This window comes from Centroberyx gerrardi, chromosome 5 (assembly GCF_048128805.1).
Source record: "Centroberyx gerrardi isolate f3 chromosome 5, fCenGer3.hap1.cur.20231027, whole genome shotgun sequence".
Taxonomy (NCBI): Eukaryota; Metazoa; Chordata; class Actinopteri; order Beryciformes; family Berycidae; genus Centroberyx; species Centroberyx gerrardi.
The window spans coordinates 30,444,203-30,458,738 of NC_136001.1; the positions used below are offsets into that span (position 1 = coordinate 30,444,203).

The following is a 14,536-nucleotide window of genomic DNA, read 5'->3' on the forward strand; positions in this document are numbered from 1 at the left end:
GCCCGAGGACAGATGGCGGCTCCATTTTAAGTCTTACTGTACACCAAGACCACTCGCGGTGTGGAGTAATGAAGTGAGCCGGTAGTGACCAGTCCCCCCCCCCCACCCCCACCCCACCCCATCCCTCCAAAACAGCCTGAGACCTGTGGAGGTGTGTGGGAGGAAGGGATGCTCTCATAGGCCTGAGTGGGATATCCTGACTTCCGGGTGTCCCTCAGATGGGTGAAGGCCAAGGGTAGGCACACACACACACACGCACACACACACACTGAACATATGTTGAGCAATTTTTAGCCAACTGTAAGCGTGATGACTTTTTAGCCTCTTAACATGCCATGGAATATAAGGTGCGTCATACTTTGGACCACTTCCTTTTTCCACATTTGTTTATTTGTTTATTTGTTTATTTGTTAGGATCCCCATTAGCTTTGCCCTAAAGCACAGCTAGTCTTCCTGGGGTCCACATATTCCTGATAAACATTTTTCCCATTTTTCCGGCCACGCTAATGAAGAACAATTCCCTGCATGACGTAAAAGCACTACATAACAACATCATTACTCAACAGCATAAGACCACATAGAGGCTGACAGTAAGAACCACACACATGAACAAATTGTTACAGCTTTAAATTATGCGTTTGAGGAAATCACTTGGTGCTCACATTACACTTGAAAGTAACAATTAACAACTGTTAGCAGTGATGCATCGCCCCTTATTTCAGAACACACGGGACATAATGGTGTTTTAATGGTGCAACATCAGGCCTGGGACTCATAACGATGCGTTCATTTTGAAGAGAAAACGTCACTATGGCACATCATGCTGTAGACCTTATATGGAGGCTTCTTATATAACTGCCAGTAACAAGCGCAGGATGGCAGCCCAAAAAAAGGCACAATGCTGCTCTGCTGCATGGATGTGCGTCCCAACACACTGGCATGATGAATGAAACCCAAGCATCCCTAAAAGACAGAGGTATTGAAGTTAGTTATTGTTTTCAGTGCAGGTTTAGAATAAACAATGAGGATTTCAGCTCAAGTATGGAGACGTTTCAGATAATCACACGTTGGATGTGAATATAAAGCCTTGCAGTATTAAGATGTTTGCTTCATTGTCGAGGCTCTGCTACAGTTTACAGTTTACCGTTTAGTTAATGCCCTTATCCACAATAATTGCTACAGTGGAATAAGTCATCGTCTGTGAATCCAATAATTACCAGCAACCTACAGAGGCCAAGTGCAAGAGACAACAACAGAGGGTTGCCAGGTTATGAGCGCCTTCTGGGAGCCATGGATATAAAACAGATTTCTTTGGGGAGTGCAATTGCAGAATGTTTTTGTTACTTTTGCTAAATTGATCGCCTACAAGACAAAACTTTTTGAAGACAAAGAGGCTTTTGTACAGTGCGATCAGGAATCGGTGATGAGAAAGGAAGTGATGGGATGGTATGAAGAAATCAACCCTAACCTAAAGTGTATCTCATTTCAACAGATGACACTGTTACTTCTGCAGGGACTAGAACGCAAAAATGACCATACAGTTTATTTCATATTTTACTTTGGTTTATTTAGTGAATCGAAACATACAATGACATACGAGGATTGCACATGAACAGAACAATGCGTGGGGTGGCTTGAAAAAACACTCTTTGGACATATGAAGAAAAGGTCACCTAAATAAAAACAGAGATATTTATAGCATGTATTCATGAGGTGTCAAATGAGATGAAAGGGGGAAAAAAAAGTCAAGATAAAACATATTGAACTTGTGTGGATCTAAAACAGTAGGAGATGTAGCAACAATGATGTTCAATCAAATATGCCTTGACACTTTTCTTATTTATTATTTATTATTTCAGGTTGACATTTTTGAACTGTGATTATTTGATAAGGAATTACACATTGGTCTTGGGTAGTTTTTGAAAAAAGATTAGAAAAAGTGGGATTTTAGATTTGGGCAATAGCTCCATCTAGTGCTTACTAACTAACATGTGACTGTAACAACCTATTCCATATGAAATCAACAGTATTAAGCCTGTAGTAAGTGATTGATAGGTGAATGGCATTGTTATTACCTAATTCTGCCATTTTTAAATAACCAAGTGATTCAAATTACAGCAATATTCTCAGTCAATATTCAATGAATGAATAATCCCTTTATTCTGGTCAGCCTGAGGTAAGACCTTGAGACCGACGGGCGTTGTAGAAAAGGCTTGATATGCTCTGTAATGGCTGTGGATGCTCAGCTAGCTGCTATCATGTTTAAAGCGTGCCATGTGGCCATACAGCTGCAGCGAGTGAGGCAAACGGAAGAATGCCCTCCTGAGAGCCAAGCGGGCCGGCCTGCCAGAAAGTCCTCTGGAATCTGGGCTCTAGTATCAGTGGAAACTGTCTGGTGAAAGGTCAGTACCGTCTGGATCTAAGGGAGCCAGTTACTCTGAGGCAGATGACCTAAACACTGCTCCCTGTAATCCGCGTGAACCCTCCTCTCCCAAAACAAAACAGGCTCCAGAAGAATGGGGTCAGGCCCTGTTGGTTATAGCAGAAAGCATGCAGCGGCACAGACGCCTCATGTTACAAGTACATTATTATGTCTCCTCCATGTGTGTGAAATCAATGCAAAATATGAATTCGTCACATTGTGCCATTCTGCGTTCATCTGTTAAGGTAGAACAGTACATATGTTTGTCAGACTGTCGATCGTGTAAAATTGGGTCACCAGACTTGCTAAAGTGACGAGTGAGCAAATTCCTCTGTAGTTCTCTAGAGGGGTGCCAGGGATTTAAGCTGAATACCATCACAGCAGGAATTCAGACAAATCCTTCCATGACTTCAAACAAATATCAATATTTTATGACTGAACTGAACTGCGTGGTGAGACTAACCAGATGTTAGGCCCATTACTGTATCAGTAACAGTGTATTATCATCAAGCTACAATCATCCATTAGGAGTGGGTTTTGTACTGTGGACAGTGATACAGCTTTAATGAGACCTGGTTATTTTTGAATTGCAGACTTAAGAAGTAAGACATTTGTGTATTTTCTTGCAGCTATTAACACTGGAAAGGCCAAGCCACCCTCAATTGATGGCTATTTGGATTTTTAGAATTGAAATAATGTACCTCAGCTTTCAAAATGTCCTCTATGACTTTTCCTAGACCCACTTTTTGTACAAACCATGTTGTTAGATTTTCAAAACCTTTTCAACTGATGTCTTGTTGGCCTCCTCTTATACTCCCCAAAATCCATTGGCCTTTCTAGCGAAATTTGAGCTCTTCATGCGCCTAATTAAAGCATCACATACCAAGATAAGGGAAATGTTCTAATACTGATAAGGCATTACTGTATTTCACTTAATGTTTGTCACCAAAATCTGTATGCTGATGTTGTGGCTCTCCCATGTGGCCACTCATGTAAAATGCAGCATGCTATCCTCACACTCTCTTGGCACAGTCAGTTTGTAGCTATGGCATGATAGTTTATAATTGTGCCCATCGTTGTTGTCCCAGTATTTACATCCCTCTACATGATAGCAGATGGCAAATTCCAAAATGGCTCCAGGCTGCAAAATGAAGGGTGGGACAGGAAGGCGAAAACGGAAGATATCCGTCTCTGGCGCATCAGGCTCCCCACGGCAACCACTTGATACCCAGGATGCCGCCGTGTCCGTGGAGATCCTCCAGTTGGTGAAAGAGTAATGCACTGTGACCTCTTTCTCAAAAGCTAAATTAAGTACTTGTACAGTGCCAATTATCCCCAGCTCTGAACAGAGGACCTGCTCCAGGCACACGCTCTGACAGCAGAGACGCTTCAGGAAGCCGGGCTGAGCTCCCATATTGTCGGGGAAACAAGGCTTGAAGTAGGGCAGGGACAGCTCCAGTGACTTCCCGAAGGCCAGTTCAGAGCTCATCAGCAGTCTGGAGAAGACGTGTTGCGGGATCAGGGGGCTCTCCGCAACTTTGAAGAACTTCACTTCCTCTAGCTCGAGGCCCAGTGAGTCCACGAAGCGCACCTGCGGGCTCTTGAGCTCTTTCTTCCTCTCCGCGGACGAAGGAAGAGACTGAGCTCGTCTCCTCATGATGGGCTTGGTTGGAGGATCGCTGGACAGGCTCTGCTTCAACGCGGGCTCCTTCGCCGAGGGGGTTCTCGGACTCGGAGGGCGGATCTGGACCGGGGCTTTGGGAGGTTGAGGTTTGGGATCGTAAATGTCCCTAAGACGGATGGTGGTTGTTTTGGTGGCGGACGCGCTGCTGAAGCCGCTGATGAACTGAGGATGTGTCTCAGCCTTCCCAGCAGAAGCCCTCTGCTGCCGGCCTTCACAAGCTCCGGACATGTTCACCGCACTAAGCACACCTTGAAAAACAAAGCAACCAATGCAAAACCTCATCACTCAGATTCCCATACTGTACATGTGCATCTACACTGCAAATAGACAGTTACAAATGCTATTTTTCTATGATGTCAACAATAGCTTAAAGTTCTTGCTGTTATATTTTACCTTGTTCTCACTCTGGATAAGAGCGTCAGCCAAATGCTTACGATGTACAAATGATTAAGTAAATGTTTTTCCAGTTTAACACAGTTGCATGCTAAAAATGTTCAAATAGGACCAAACCTTTATAGCAGAGATGTCTGGTGTTCTGTCAACTGGTTTCTTGCACTGACCTTGTTCACTGAGGGCAAAGTTGTTACGAACCCAACTGCGACCACATGACAGTGAAGAGCCTGCCTATCCCAGCAAATGCCACTAATGCTCCACAGGAAACAACAAACATCTTGAGCAAAAAATAATCCAGCTACTGCAAGTCGCCCCAGATGAACCGAGTGGAACCACAGACTCTAATATACAACGTAACCCGCCTACAAAGCTGTCACAAGCCTTTTGAGGATGGATTCTCCCAACGACAGGTCTGCCAACTAGAGAGAACAAATCTATGGCTCCCACCCTTTGAGTTCAGCCCTTGACATATAACATGAGACCCTAACTGGGGACGGGAGGTGTGAATATTTATAGCAGGTTCTAGTAGGCTGTGTCTCTTGGTTCCCTGAGGATGCCTTCAGTTATTGCTTCTTTATAGTTACTAACATGAAATGCCAACTGTTTACGAGATAGAAGTGGGTTACATATTATCAGTAATAGCAATAGAAACAATTGTAATGGTTACTAGTAAGTCTTGCTTTTACAAATCAGTTATCTATTTTTACTTGGAACTTTTTAAGAGGATTCAGTTGTCAAACTACTAGTAACTATTTTGATTTACACCAGTTGCTTTCTGTTTTTAGTAGTCACAATCCTATGTGGCCTATTTTAAATATCAACTGCATTCAATTTACTTGTCTATGTTTGAAGTCTTACTAGTAGTGTAACTATTCCAGTCTCATTAGTGATTAAGGGCACCAGCAGCTGTATTAAATTACTGCTCCAGTTCTCAATAGTTACTATTCCATTGTTGTTAGTCACTACTTTAGTATTTCAATATGCAATAGTACTGAGCCTATACAATGATTACAAGTAGCCTATCTCTTAGCCTATATTTGCAAAATAGAAAATTCAAAATTCACAATTAAAAGTAGGCTATCTATACAAGTCATATTAGGTTTTTAAATAAGAAAGCGAATTATCACTTTTTAGTGAGTAGTCTTATGTTGCAGTGGCAAATTGAATTGAAAATATAAAATAATATTTCATAATATTCTTAACGATAAAGTCTTAATGAAACTAATGAATTTATGGGATGGGAAACAGGGGTGTGCGCGCGCGCGCGCACATGCGCACGTCCACGCACGTACACATACACAGACTGCATTTCCTACACTACATAACACCTAGCCTACATTTCGACAAAAGCAGGTGTGTTATTCCAACCCCACACTGCATTTGCTCTTTGTGGAAATTCTCCCTCTCTCTGATCTATAAGAGGAGCGCCGTATGACAACATGCGAGCAGGGCGCATCCATGTCTATAATGATCTATAGGCTCCTGACTGATGCATTTTGCTTGTAGACCAGACAGAGCAGCGCACAGCCCATACTGGCTTCCATCGCTCTCTGCAGGACGGTAATCGAGTCGTGCGCGGTGCTGCGGGCTCCAACTGCAAGCCGACGAATTCTGGTAGAAAAAAAAAGATGCATTTTGTGCACAACCCCCACTCACAATGATCACACCATCGTGTTTTGCGTGGAGCACCCACTCGCCCGTTTGATTGGTGCTTATCGTAAGCTGGGATGGGCACAATTCTGCAGGAGCGGGTGCCACAACAATGCCTGGAGAGGCTCTCCATCAGGGAGAGGGAATGGAAGAAGGCGCCGTGGAGCAACAACAGGCCTAATGTGGCCAGGTAGGATTCGATATTATTATTAGAATTTTTATTTTTGTTACTCGATTATAAATTGCGAGGGATGCTCTATGGGATCTCTTGGGAGAAATGTAAGCGCGCTCTGTAATTTCACTGTTGCTTCACTGGCGGCGCCGGAACGCTGTTGTCTGTGTAGATACCTGCATCTATAAATACTATTTTTTGTGTGTTTACACCTAAGGTATATATATATAAAAAAATACAAATAAAATGCTTTTATAGTGATTCCAAATGATTATGTCGCCGTTTATGTTTTATGTTTCAAATACTGTATTCTAACATATGAAGGCCTTGCTTTTTTGGGTCATTGGTTGTGTTTCTAATATTTAATCTGTTTTGTTGGTTTTCCCCAAGTAACAAAATGGGTCGGCGGCAATCACAACGGAAGTCACTGCAGCCACAGAACACATTCCCAATTCAAGACAGTGTCCATACTGAGAAAGTAAGTGTTAAGTAATAAAAATGATGCATTTAAAGAAGGACAATGTATTAATATTAAGTAGACTGTGCTTGGCATGAATAATTAAGTAGGTGTGTATAGTTCCTATGGATCTGCAGGCTTAATAGTGTTTCTCTGTAATCACAGAGGCTCCAGCAACGAAGAAAGCACAAAGCTAACATCCCCTCGACCAAATGCAGTGTACCACAGCATCAACACAGGTGAGATTGTTCTTGTGAGAGAAAACGTACCTTTCATGCCATTCTGTGCTGCCTGGATGTTGAGACGGTCAAATGTATGTTTCCCTCCAGTACTCAGGGAGCGTCAGACTCAAAGTCCCATCCAGCGTCCCCTGCAGGAGACAGCAAGGAGCCAAAGGTCCAGCAGGCGGCTCAGCGCTGCCGCCACAGAGAACAGAAGCATGCAGGCTTCAGAGGGACTCGACATTCACCGGCCTTTCCCTGCCACCGCATGTCTGATTCAAGCCCAGACCTGCTGGAGAGCCACACACCAAACCAGGAGGCTGTGGGTCTGAGCGGCCACGGAGAAGGGGACAGTGACAGCGATTTGTCCGAGTCGGAGAGACTTCCTACGCCGCCCGCCGCCCGTGTTCCTCCGCAGCTCGACCTGCGGCCGGAGGTCATCGACCCCGAAGACTTCCCTTCCCACGGCCGCAGACCCAGAGGGCAGGGCCACGGTGGCTTCCATTTCCCGGACTTCCTGCCCCCGCCCTTTAACTCCTGGAGTCTCGGCCAACTGGCCGTCTTCTACAACGTGGAGGGCAGGGGCGCCCCCCGGCCTGGGCCCGTGGGCCCTTTGGAGAGGTACATGGAGAGGCTGCTGCAGCTGGAGTGGCACCAGATCCAGACTGCGCAGGAGGACAGCGGGAAATCCGCCGCGTCGGACGTGCCGGCCAGCTGCCACAGGTCGCCCGCCGCCGCCTCGTCTCGCCTCAGCTCTCCTAAGAGTATCCTCCAGTGTCAGCGTTCCTTCCCCCTCACGTTCCTCTCTTGCCTGGCCAGCCACTCTGCCCTGCTTTCCGGCTGTGCCTGCACACTCTGCCGCATACGCTACTCCGCCTGCAGCGCCTCGTGCTGCTGCTCCAGCCACGGCCTCAGCCGTCAGTCCAGACTGAGTCCCTTGCCGGAGCGCAGGGGTCCCGTTTCCCTCCCCAAGAGGAGCTACAGCGAGACCCGGGTGCACTCCTCGGACAAGAACTTAACGTCCCGGGTCCAAAGGTTCAACAGCCCGGTGAGGGGGAACGGCCACCTGAGACGTATGCAAGCTTTGGGGAATATTCGCAACCCTGTCCAAGGTGCTGCCACTAAGCCTCACTCCACTGCCAGGGACTCAAGTGTCGGGGCTCGAAGGGACTGCTGGGGAGCGGGGGACGTACGGTCAGGGGAGTGCAGATCCACGGGTTTGAGGAGAAGGAGCGGCTCAGAACAGAGAAGAGGTGGGATAGAGAGACAGCGAGATGGATCAGAGAAAAGGAGGAGTGGTTCTGAGTGCAGGAGAACAAGAGCTGAGCGGAGGAGAGCGGCGGAGCTCAAGGAACAGGAGATAAAACCAGATGCCGTCACTGCAATAATGGACAATTTACCCGGGTCCAAGCATTCACCTAGAAGCAGGCCTAACAGGCCGAAACAGGTTGAGTTTGTTACGTAGCAGCAACTTGACTACGGGAAGCGTTTTTGTCTGCCACAGCTATAGTCATCACATTAAATGCACTTGATTTCATGTCACTCAGTCACTCAAATACGAATGTATTTTCAGTCATTTTTCCTCATTTGAACAAGTCAACAACAAAAGTAGCAAATTTGTTCATGCATGCGGATGCAGTGTTTTGCCAGATTTTCTCATATCAGGGGCACCAGGTGTTTAGTCACATTTATGTTTATTTCTGTTTTATCCAATGCTTTCATTGGAGTAAGCTAATGCTACAGCCAGTGTGTATCATACATGCCCATTTGGTCATACATGAATCTTATGACCACATATTTATGAATATTTATACTAACATTTGTCTTTTAAAAGTTTTGGATTTCAATGTACACTAATAAAAAAGGTAATACACTCTTTTGTAATACACAAAATTCAAGAAAAGGTAACCATGCATACTCTTATTTAACTCACTCCCACACGCATGCACATAAATACACACACATACACATACACACATTGATTATTGCAGCCATACATAGTCTAGTTTTACAACTAGACCAACCTCCAGGAGGCTCATTTCTAAAAAGTACTCTATTACACTACACTATTTTGATAATTGACTGACCAAATTCCATCAAAAGTTGAGCTTGTTGTGACATGAAAGGGATCTCGAGGCCAAAATCAGTGGATTACATAGATTTATTCCATTTTTCTTTCATATGTCAAAAGCTAAAATGAATTTCTATCCTGACCCATGGTATAAATCCCATAGATATCATTTTCATGTTTTTTATTATCATTCATATATTGAAATGATCATAGAATGGAATCTGTTTTATAATTGAGGCTCCAGGTCTGTTTTAAAATCACAAGAGAGCCATTACTTCACATGTTGCAGGCTGCTATCAGGGCCCTTGAGGAGCGTTTCCATGAGATTCCCTCATGTCATGGGTGCAGTTTTTCACTCAGCCTGTGAACAGGTCGTCAGGTAGTCCTCGCCTACCCAGCTCATACATGAAATGAATGGTAAGACAGGTGGAAACAAGGGTACAGGAAGGGGTACTCACCATTGCTAGTAGTGTTAACAAGCCCACTCTGTCACCACTTATTTTGAGTGTTAAATAATAGTGTAACATAATACAATAATAATAAAAACTTGATTTGGGATCACAAAATGCTACAGGTCAGGGATAATGTGGCATAGATTTTTTGTCTCCTTCAGACAAATTTGAATATGCCAAAGAGGGTCTGTACACCTGTCTGCACTACTAAACTCCAAAAACAACAAGGTAAAATAGATGTTTAGACCAGAATTGTGTCCTTACAGCTTTCTTTTTATGGAAGCTATCTTTTCCAATTTCTACCCTAACAAGGTTATGATGCACAGTAAATTCAAAGAAGTTCATATGGGTGGTTTGACCTGTGCAACACATTTTTTATGCAAATTTAAAGCAGATATCTCACCACATTGCTCCCTCTGTGATATCGAAGAAGAAGCAATATCACATTTATTTTTCAATTTATCTTCTAATCTTTCATTATCTTGTCTTATCTTCTAAATTCTGGATAGGTACTGCATTGCTCAATTTTGATGCTTTTAACAAACTTCTTGATATCAAAGAAAGTAGGTCTATGGTTGTGTTTCTTGATTGCAATACTGTTTTTTTATGCCCATTTGATGAATTCCATGTAGCCTACATAAGTAGCCTACATAGTGATGAAGTCCAAGCCCAATATTCTGTATTTTGCATATTTTTAAAACTCCATATCCAATAAGATAACCAACAAAAAAGCAATGAAACTTCCCTTATATTGGAAAAAAATAAAAATAGCAAATCTCAGGCAAGATATGAATACGTGAAGAGCATTTGGATGTAGCTTTCTACTTTCTCTACCTCTCCTTCTTTCCTCTTCTCTTTTTTCATTAAATTACCCTGTATTTGTGTTTAAACTGTAACTCACAGCATAAGAGCTATGTTAAGATTTCTATGTATGTAATAATATGTTAGGATTGTTCTAAGTAATAAAAATGACAGCTCCAGCAGGAGGAAACAGAAAGTTTGAATTTTAAAATTGGTGATCAATGAGGAATCTCATATTGTATGCTGCCTGTCTTTACCTTATTGCCGGTCAGGTCCGGGCCAGTCGTTGTTTCAGACCGGACGTATTTTTATAGCAACACACACCGTTCACTATGGACGCTGAATCTAAGCGTGTTTTGGAGTATTTGACAGAAGTTGAGGAGGCGGCTGAAGATGTTCTCACTAATAAACAACAGGTAGCTAACTACTGACTTACCAAAAACTAATAATGGTTTGCAAAACATGGCCGGCGGGCCCCGCGGTATTTAATGCAACCTTCTGTTTGCTTCGTAATGAAGTGTTAGCGGCTAAGCTAACTAGCTAAGTTAGCTATTTGACTCATGAGGCTTACATCCTGCTGATTACATTTCCCCTCTTTTTACTTTATTTTCTTCACTGGGAAAAGTGTAGTAGTAACTACTGTATGCTAGAAGGATACTAGGCATATATCACAGCAAAACTATAAATGCATGCAGTATCAAATAAATATTACAGTGATACAATAGAAGTTCAGATACAAGGTCACTATTGAGTACCGCAGATACACTTTAAGTCCTTTGGGGATATTATAGTGATTTTCTTAAAAGCCTAATCTGAATACTTGATGGATACTGGGCTGTGAATCTGTTCCTGATATTTAATTTCCCCCAGTCTTTAATGAACAAACAAAGGAACTAACATTGCCGCAGCAGTAATGTTAACCCAGCAGCTCTTATTAATTTGAGAGTTAATGGTTTAGCATCATTTCTAAATTTCTCTGTTTTTTTCAGATTGTGGACCTAGACTCAAAGAGGAATAGGAACAGAGAGGCTTTGAACGCACTACGAAACGACATACCAGATTCAGGTGAGTGTCCATGCCTTCATGACGAGATGCTGCCAAAGAAGATGAAAGGCTCTGTGTTGTTATAACATTGCTCCATAACATAGAGTAGGCCATTATCCTGTTTTAGTGTTAATTGTTCCTGCACATGTTGGCCCAAACATTCAGTCACTGACATCATGGGCAATCATTGTCACACGTTGGCTCAGGCTATGAAACCAACTATTATGCACATAAGGTTTCATGATTTGTTTCACAGTGGAAACAGTCCTGGCGTCTTGATTTGAAACATGGCCTGTATGAGCCAGCTGTGTAGGTGTAGATGTGCCTTCTGGGCTTAGTCATAGGCCAAGCTTATAGTTGCTGTAGTTCAAATGTTATTTATTATTGCTATCGTTTCCAGGGAAAGTGAAGGTTTGCTTTGGAAACATGTTCATCAAATTTCCCAAATCAAAGACCAGAGAGATGATTCAGAAAGGTAAGAGCTGCTCAGTTAACGTCTAACTATATTTTATAGATTTCTACTGTAATTATTTATTTGTTTTTTAAATCTAATTGTTAATTATGAAACAATCCTAAACACTTTTGTTATGTTTTTTTTTTTTTTTTTTTTTTTTCCCATAGACCAGGAACAGCTAGACAAGGAAATAAATGACCTTCGCAAAGGACTGAAAGCAAAAGTCAATCGTCTCAATGAGATGCAAGGTATGAATGACCATTCTGGCTGTAATTCAATTCAGCTGGCCACTTGGCAATGTACCAGTTAAAAAGGTCACAAGTTTCAGTAACAGTTGAGGGGAAACTATATGTGACACTGTTTGGGATGGGACTAGTTTTCCATTTGGAAAGATTTTCAGTGATTTGTGCCTCACACTAAGTTAATTTATAGTCATTTAAGATCATTTCATCACTGATTCATTTTCAAATGCCAGTGCTCATATGGGACTTAATTTAATGATGACTGATTTTGTCCATTTACAAATATACACTCTGTGTCCTTGTTGGTACATGAAAAGCAAAGTTAACTGACCAGAATACTCATCTTGAGTTCAGTATCATCTAAAATAAATCATTATACAAAGAATGCAATGTGAATAACACCAAAGAGGTCTTTGTATGGGATTCTGTGGAATTAAAGAACTGTATTTTGGAAAGTGGACATATTTCTGGACATATATCAAAATATAAATCACAGAGGGGAGCATAATTTACTCGGCCACACCATACAGACTGCACCTTATGTCAGCAACATTTCTTTCTTATTTTGTATTCTTGGCTTAATGATTTTTCTGTTAGGCTAAAGTTTCTGTCTGCCCAGGGAGATGTTTGCATAGTGCTTTAAAGCCTCTCCCTCTGGATGAATTAGCTCAACAACAAACAAATAAAACTGAAGAGAAATGGTGTCCTCACAAGAGCCTGAGCATTGAAAATTCACTGTATGTCCTCTATCCCTAGCCTGTGCAGAAGGAACATCTCTTTTCCATTATATTTCATACAGAAGATGAACTGTTCTGAAAGTTTTCCATAGACGCTGATGTGTCATTAGATTTGTACTATCGCCCTAATGGTCAGGTTGTTGGAAAGGGGTGTGGAAACTGATTCCAGTTAGCGTTCATCAAGCTGGCTGTACACTCAGAAGAATAAACAAGGAACAAGAAAAATGATTCTTCAGGAAAACCTGTTGATGAAGGGAAAATCCTTCATGGGAATTGTGGAAAAAGGCCACAGTCATGATGACTTTTTTAATGCTCCTGAGCTTTAAAAAAAGTGGCAGTCAGGTTATACCATGTTATACCATGCTAACAATGTTTTGAATGATGACCATGATGTGTGTCTTTCTGTTTATTTCCAGGAAAACCTGAGCTGAGGGGCTACAGCCTTTCTCCTCTCTCTGGTGATGAAATCAAAGCCATCAACAGCCTTTTAAAGAGATGACATCAACAGACAGACATGCTAACTGCTTAACAGCTTTTATAGAGAGGACATAAGCCCCAGACAGCACGTTAACAAGTTGCCAAAGAGCCTCACCAGCAAGTCCCTTAAGCAACAGTTGTCCAAACAGTACTGTGGTGTGATAGCTTATGGATGGATTTGATGGCACGCTGCATTCTACTCCTGGACAGTGGACAGTGTGCATGTAGTTGACTCTTCCTCTTCTTACTGCTTTCCTCCATGGTTGTTGTTGCTGTGACTTCTCTGCTCTGTGGCCGCTAGCCTCACCTTGATAGCCACAACCAGCTCACTGCTGACCACGCCCATATGACACATGGTTTACGCTCCAAAATGTCCCCAACATCATTGGAAAGCCTATTTCAGACCAACAGGCGGATTTAGGCATGAACACACAGACTCACAGACAGACACAAGCTGTTCATGTATAACATATCCTATTTATTGTTATTTTAATGTCAGATGTCAAATGTTGCATATTGCAGCTCTAACCAGAAAGGCTGCATGATGCCCTTTGCACTGTGAGGACTGTGTGACATGATCCATGAGGCTGACATCCTGTATGACCATGGTCCAATGGAAAGTAACTTGGGCCATGTGGTTGGTCACAAGGTGGCAGTGTATCCCAGTGAGACGGGTGCAGAGCCTCGACTCAGTGACTGTCTCCACAGCCTTACTACTCTACAGTGTTACACTGCTCAAATGCCCTGAGAAACACCAGAAGTGGTTATTGGAAGTCAACTGAAATCTTACAACTTTGTGAATATGTCAAATATGTTTGCTAGTACTTCCCCTGAGATGTTTATACTGCCATTTTATTTGTTAATTAAGAACTACAGTAATTTATGTTGGCTGTCTGATTTGATTGTTCTTTATTGTGTCATTATCTTACTTTATTACTGTCTTGTCTTTGAATTAAATACATTAAATTCAATTTCTGGGTGATTTTGTGGACTGTTTTTGAGGATTATCTATAGCCAAATTCTGAAGTTATTCAAACAATGCTTGTGTTTGTTTTGTTGTCAAGACATGCTGTATATCTGTAATCGTGATCTGAGTGACAACTACTGTGCTCGCCTGAGGGGAAATAAATTGTAAATAGGTGTAGCGGGGTAATTTTAGGGTCTTACATGCCACACTGAACATGAGAGGACATGAATAGCCTCGGGCAACGAGAGAAGGGGAGGGACGACGACAGTCACGTAGTGGGTATGGTGGTGTT

The 14,536-nt window shown here is 42.5% G+C and overlaps 3 protein-coding genes across 3 annotated transcripts; 2 read left to right on the forward strand and 1 right to left on the reverse strand.

The window, feature by feature from the left end:
- Window positions 1-3,410: 3,410 nt before the first annotated feature.
- Window positions 3,411-4,334, reverse strand: ppp1r3db (protein phosphatase 1, regulatory subunit 3Db). Its single transcript, XM_071906521.1, has one exon. It carries the CDS (start codon window positions 4,332-4,334, stop codon window positions 3,411-3,413), a length of 924 nt encoding a protein of 307 aa, XP_071762622.1.
- Window positions 4,335-6,226: 1,892 nt separating this feature from the next.
- fam217bb (family with sequence similarity 217 member Bb) lies at window positions 6,227-8,464 on the forward strand. The gene is made up of 3 exons (XM_071906531.2): window positions 6,227-6,339; window positions 6,944-7,017; window positions 7,155-8,464. Exons 1-3 carry the CDS (start codon window positions 6,227-6,229, stop codon window positions 8,462-8,464), a joined length of 1,497 nt encoding a protein of 498 aa, XP_071762632.2.
- Window positions 8,465-10,650: 2,186 nt separating this feature from the next.
- On the forward strand, window positions 10,651-14,248 carry pdrg1 (p53 and DNA-damage regulated 1). The gene is made up of 6 exons (XM_071906600.2): window positions 10,651-10,739; window positions 11,313-11,388; window positions 11,768-11,842; window positions 11,989-12,069; window positions 13,217-13,760; window positions 13,814-14,248. The coding sequence occupies exons 1-5, from the start codon at window positions 10,656-10,658 to the stop codon at window positions 13,297-13,299; spliced, it is 399 nt and encodes a 132-aa protein (XP_071762701.1). The 5' UTR covers window positions 10,651-10,655; the 3' UTR covers window positions 13,300-13,760; window positions 13,814-14,248.
- Window positions 14,249-14,536: the final 288 nt, after the last annotated feature.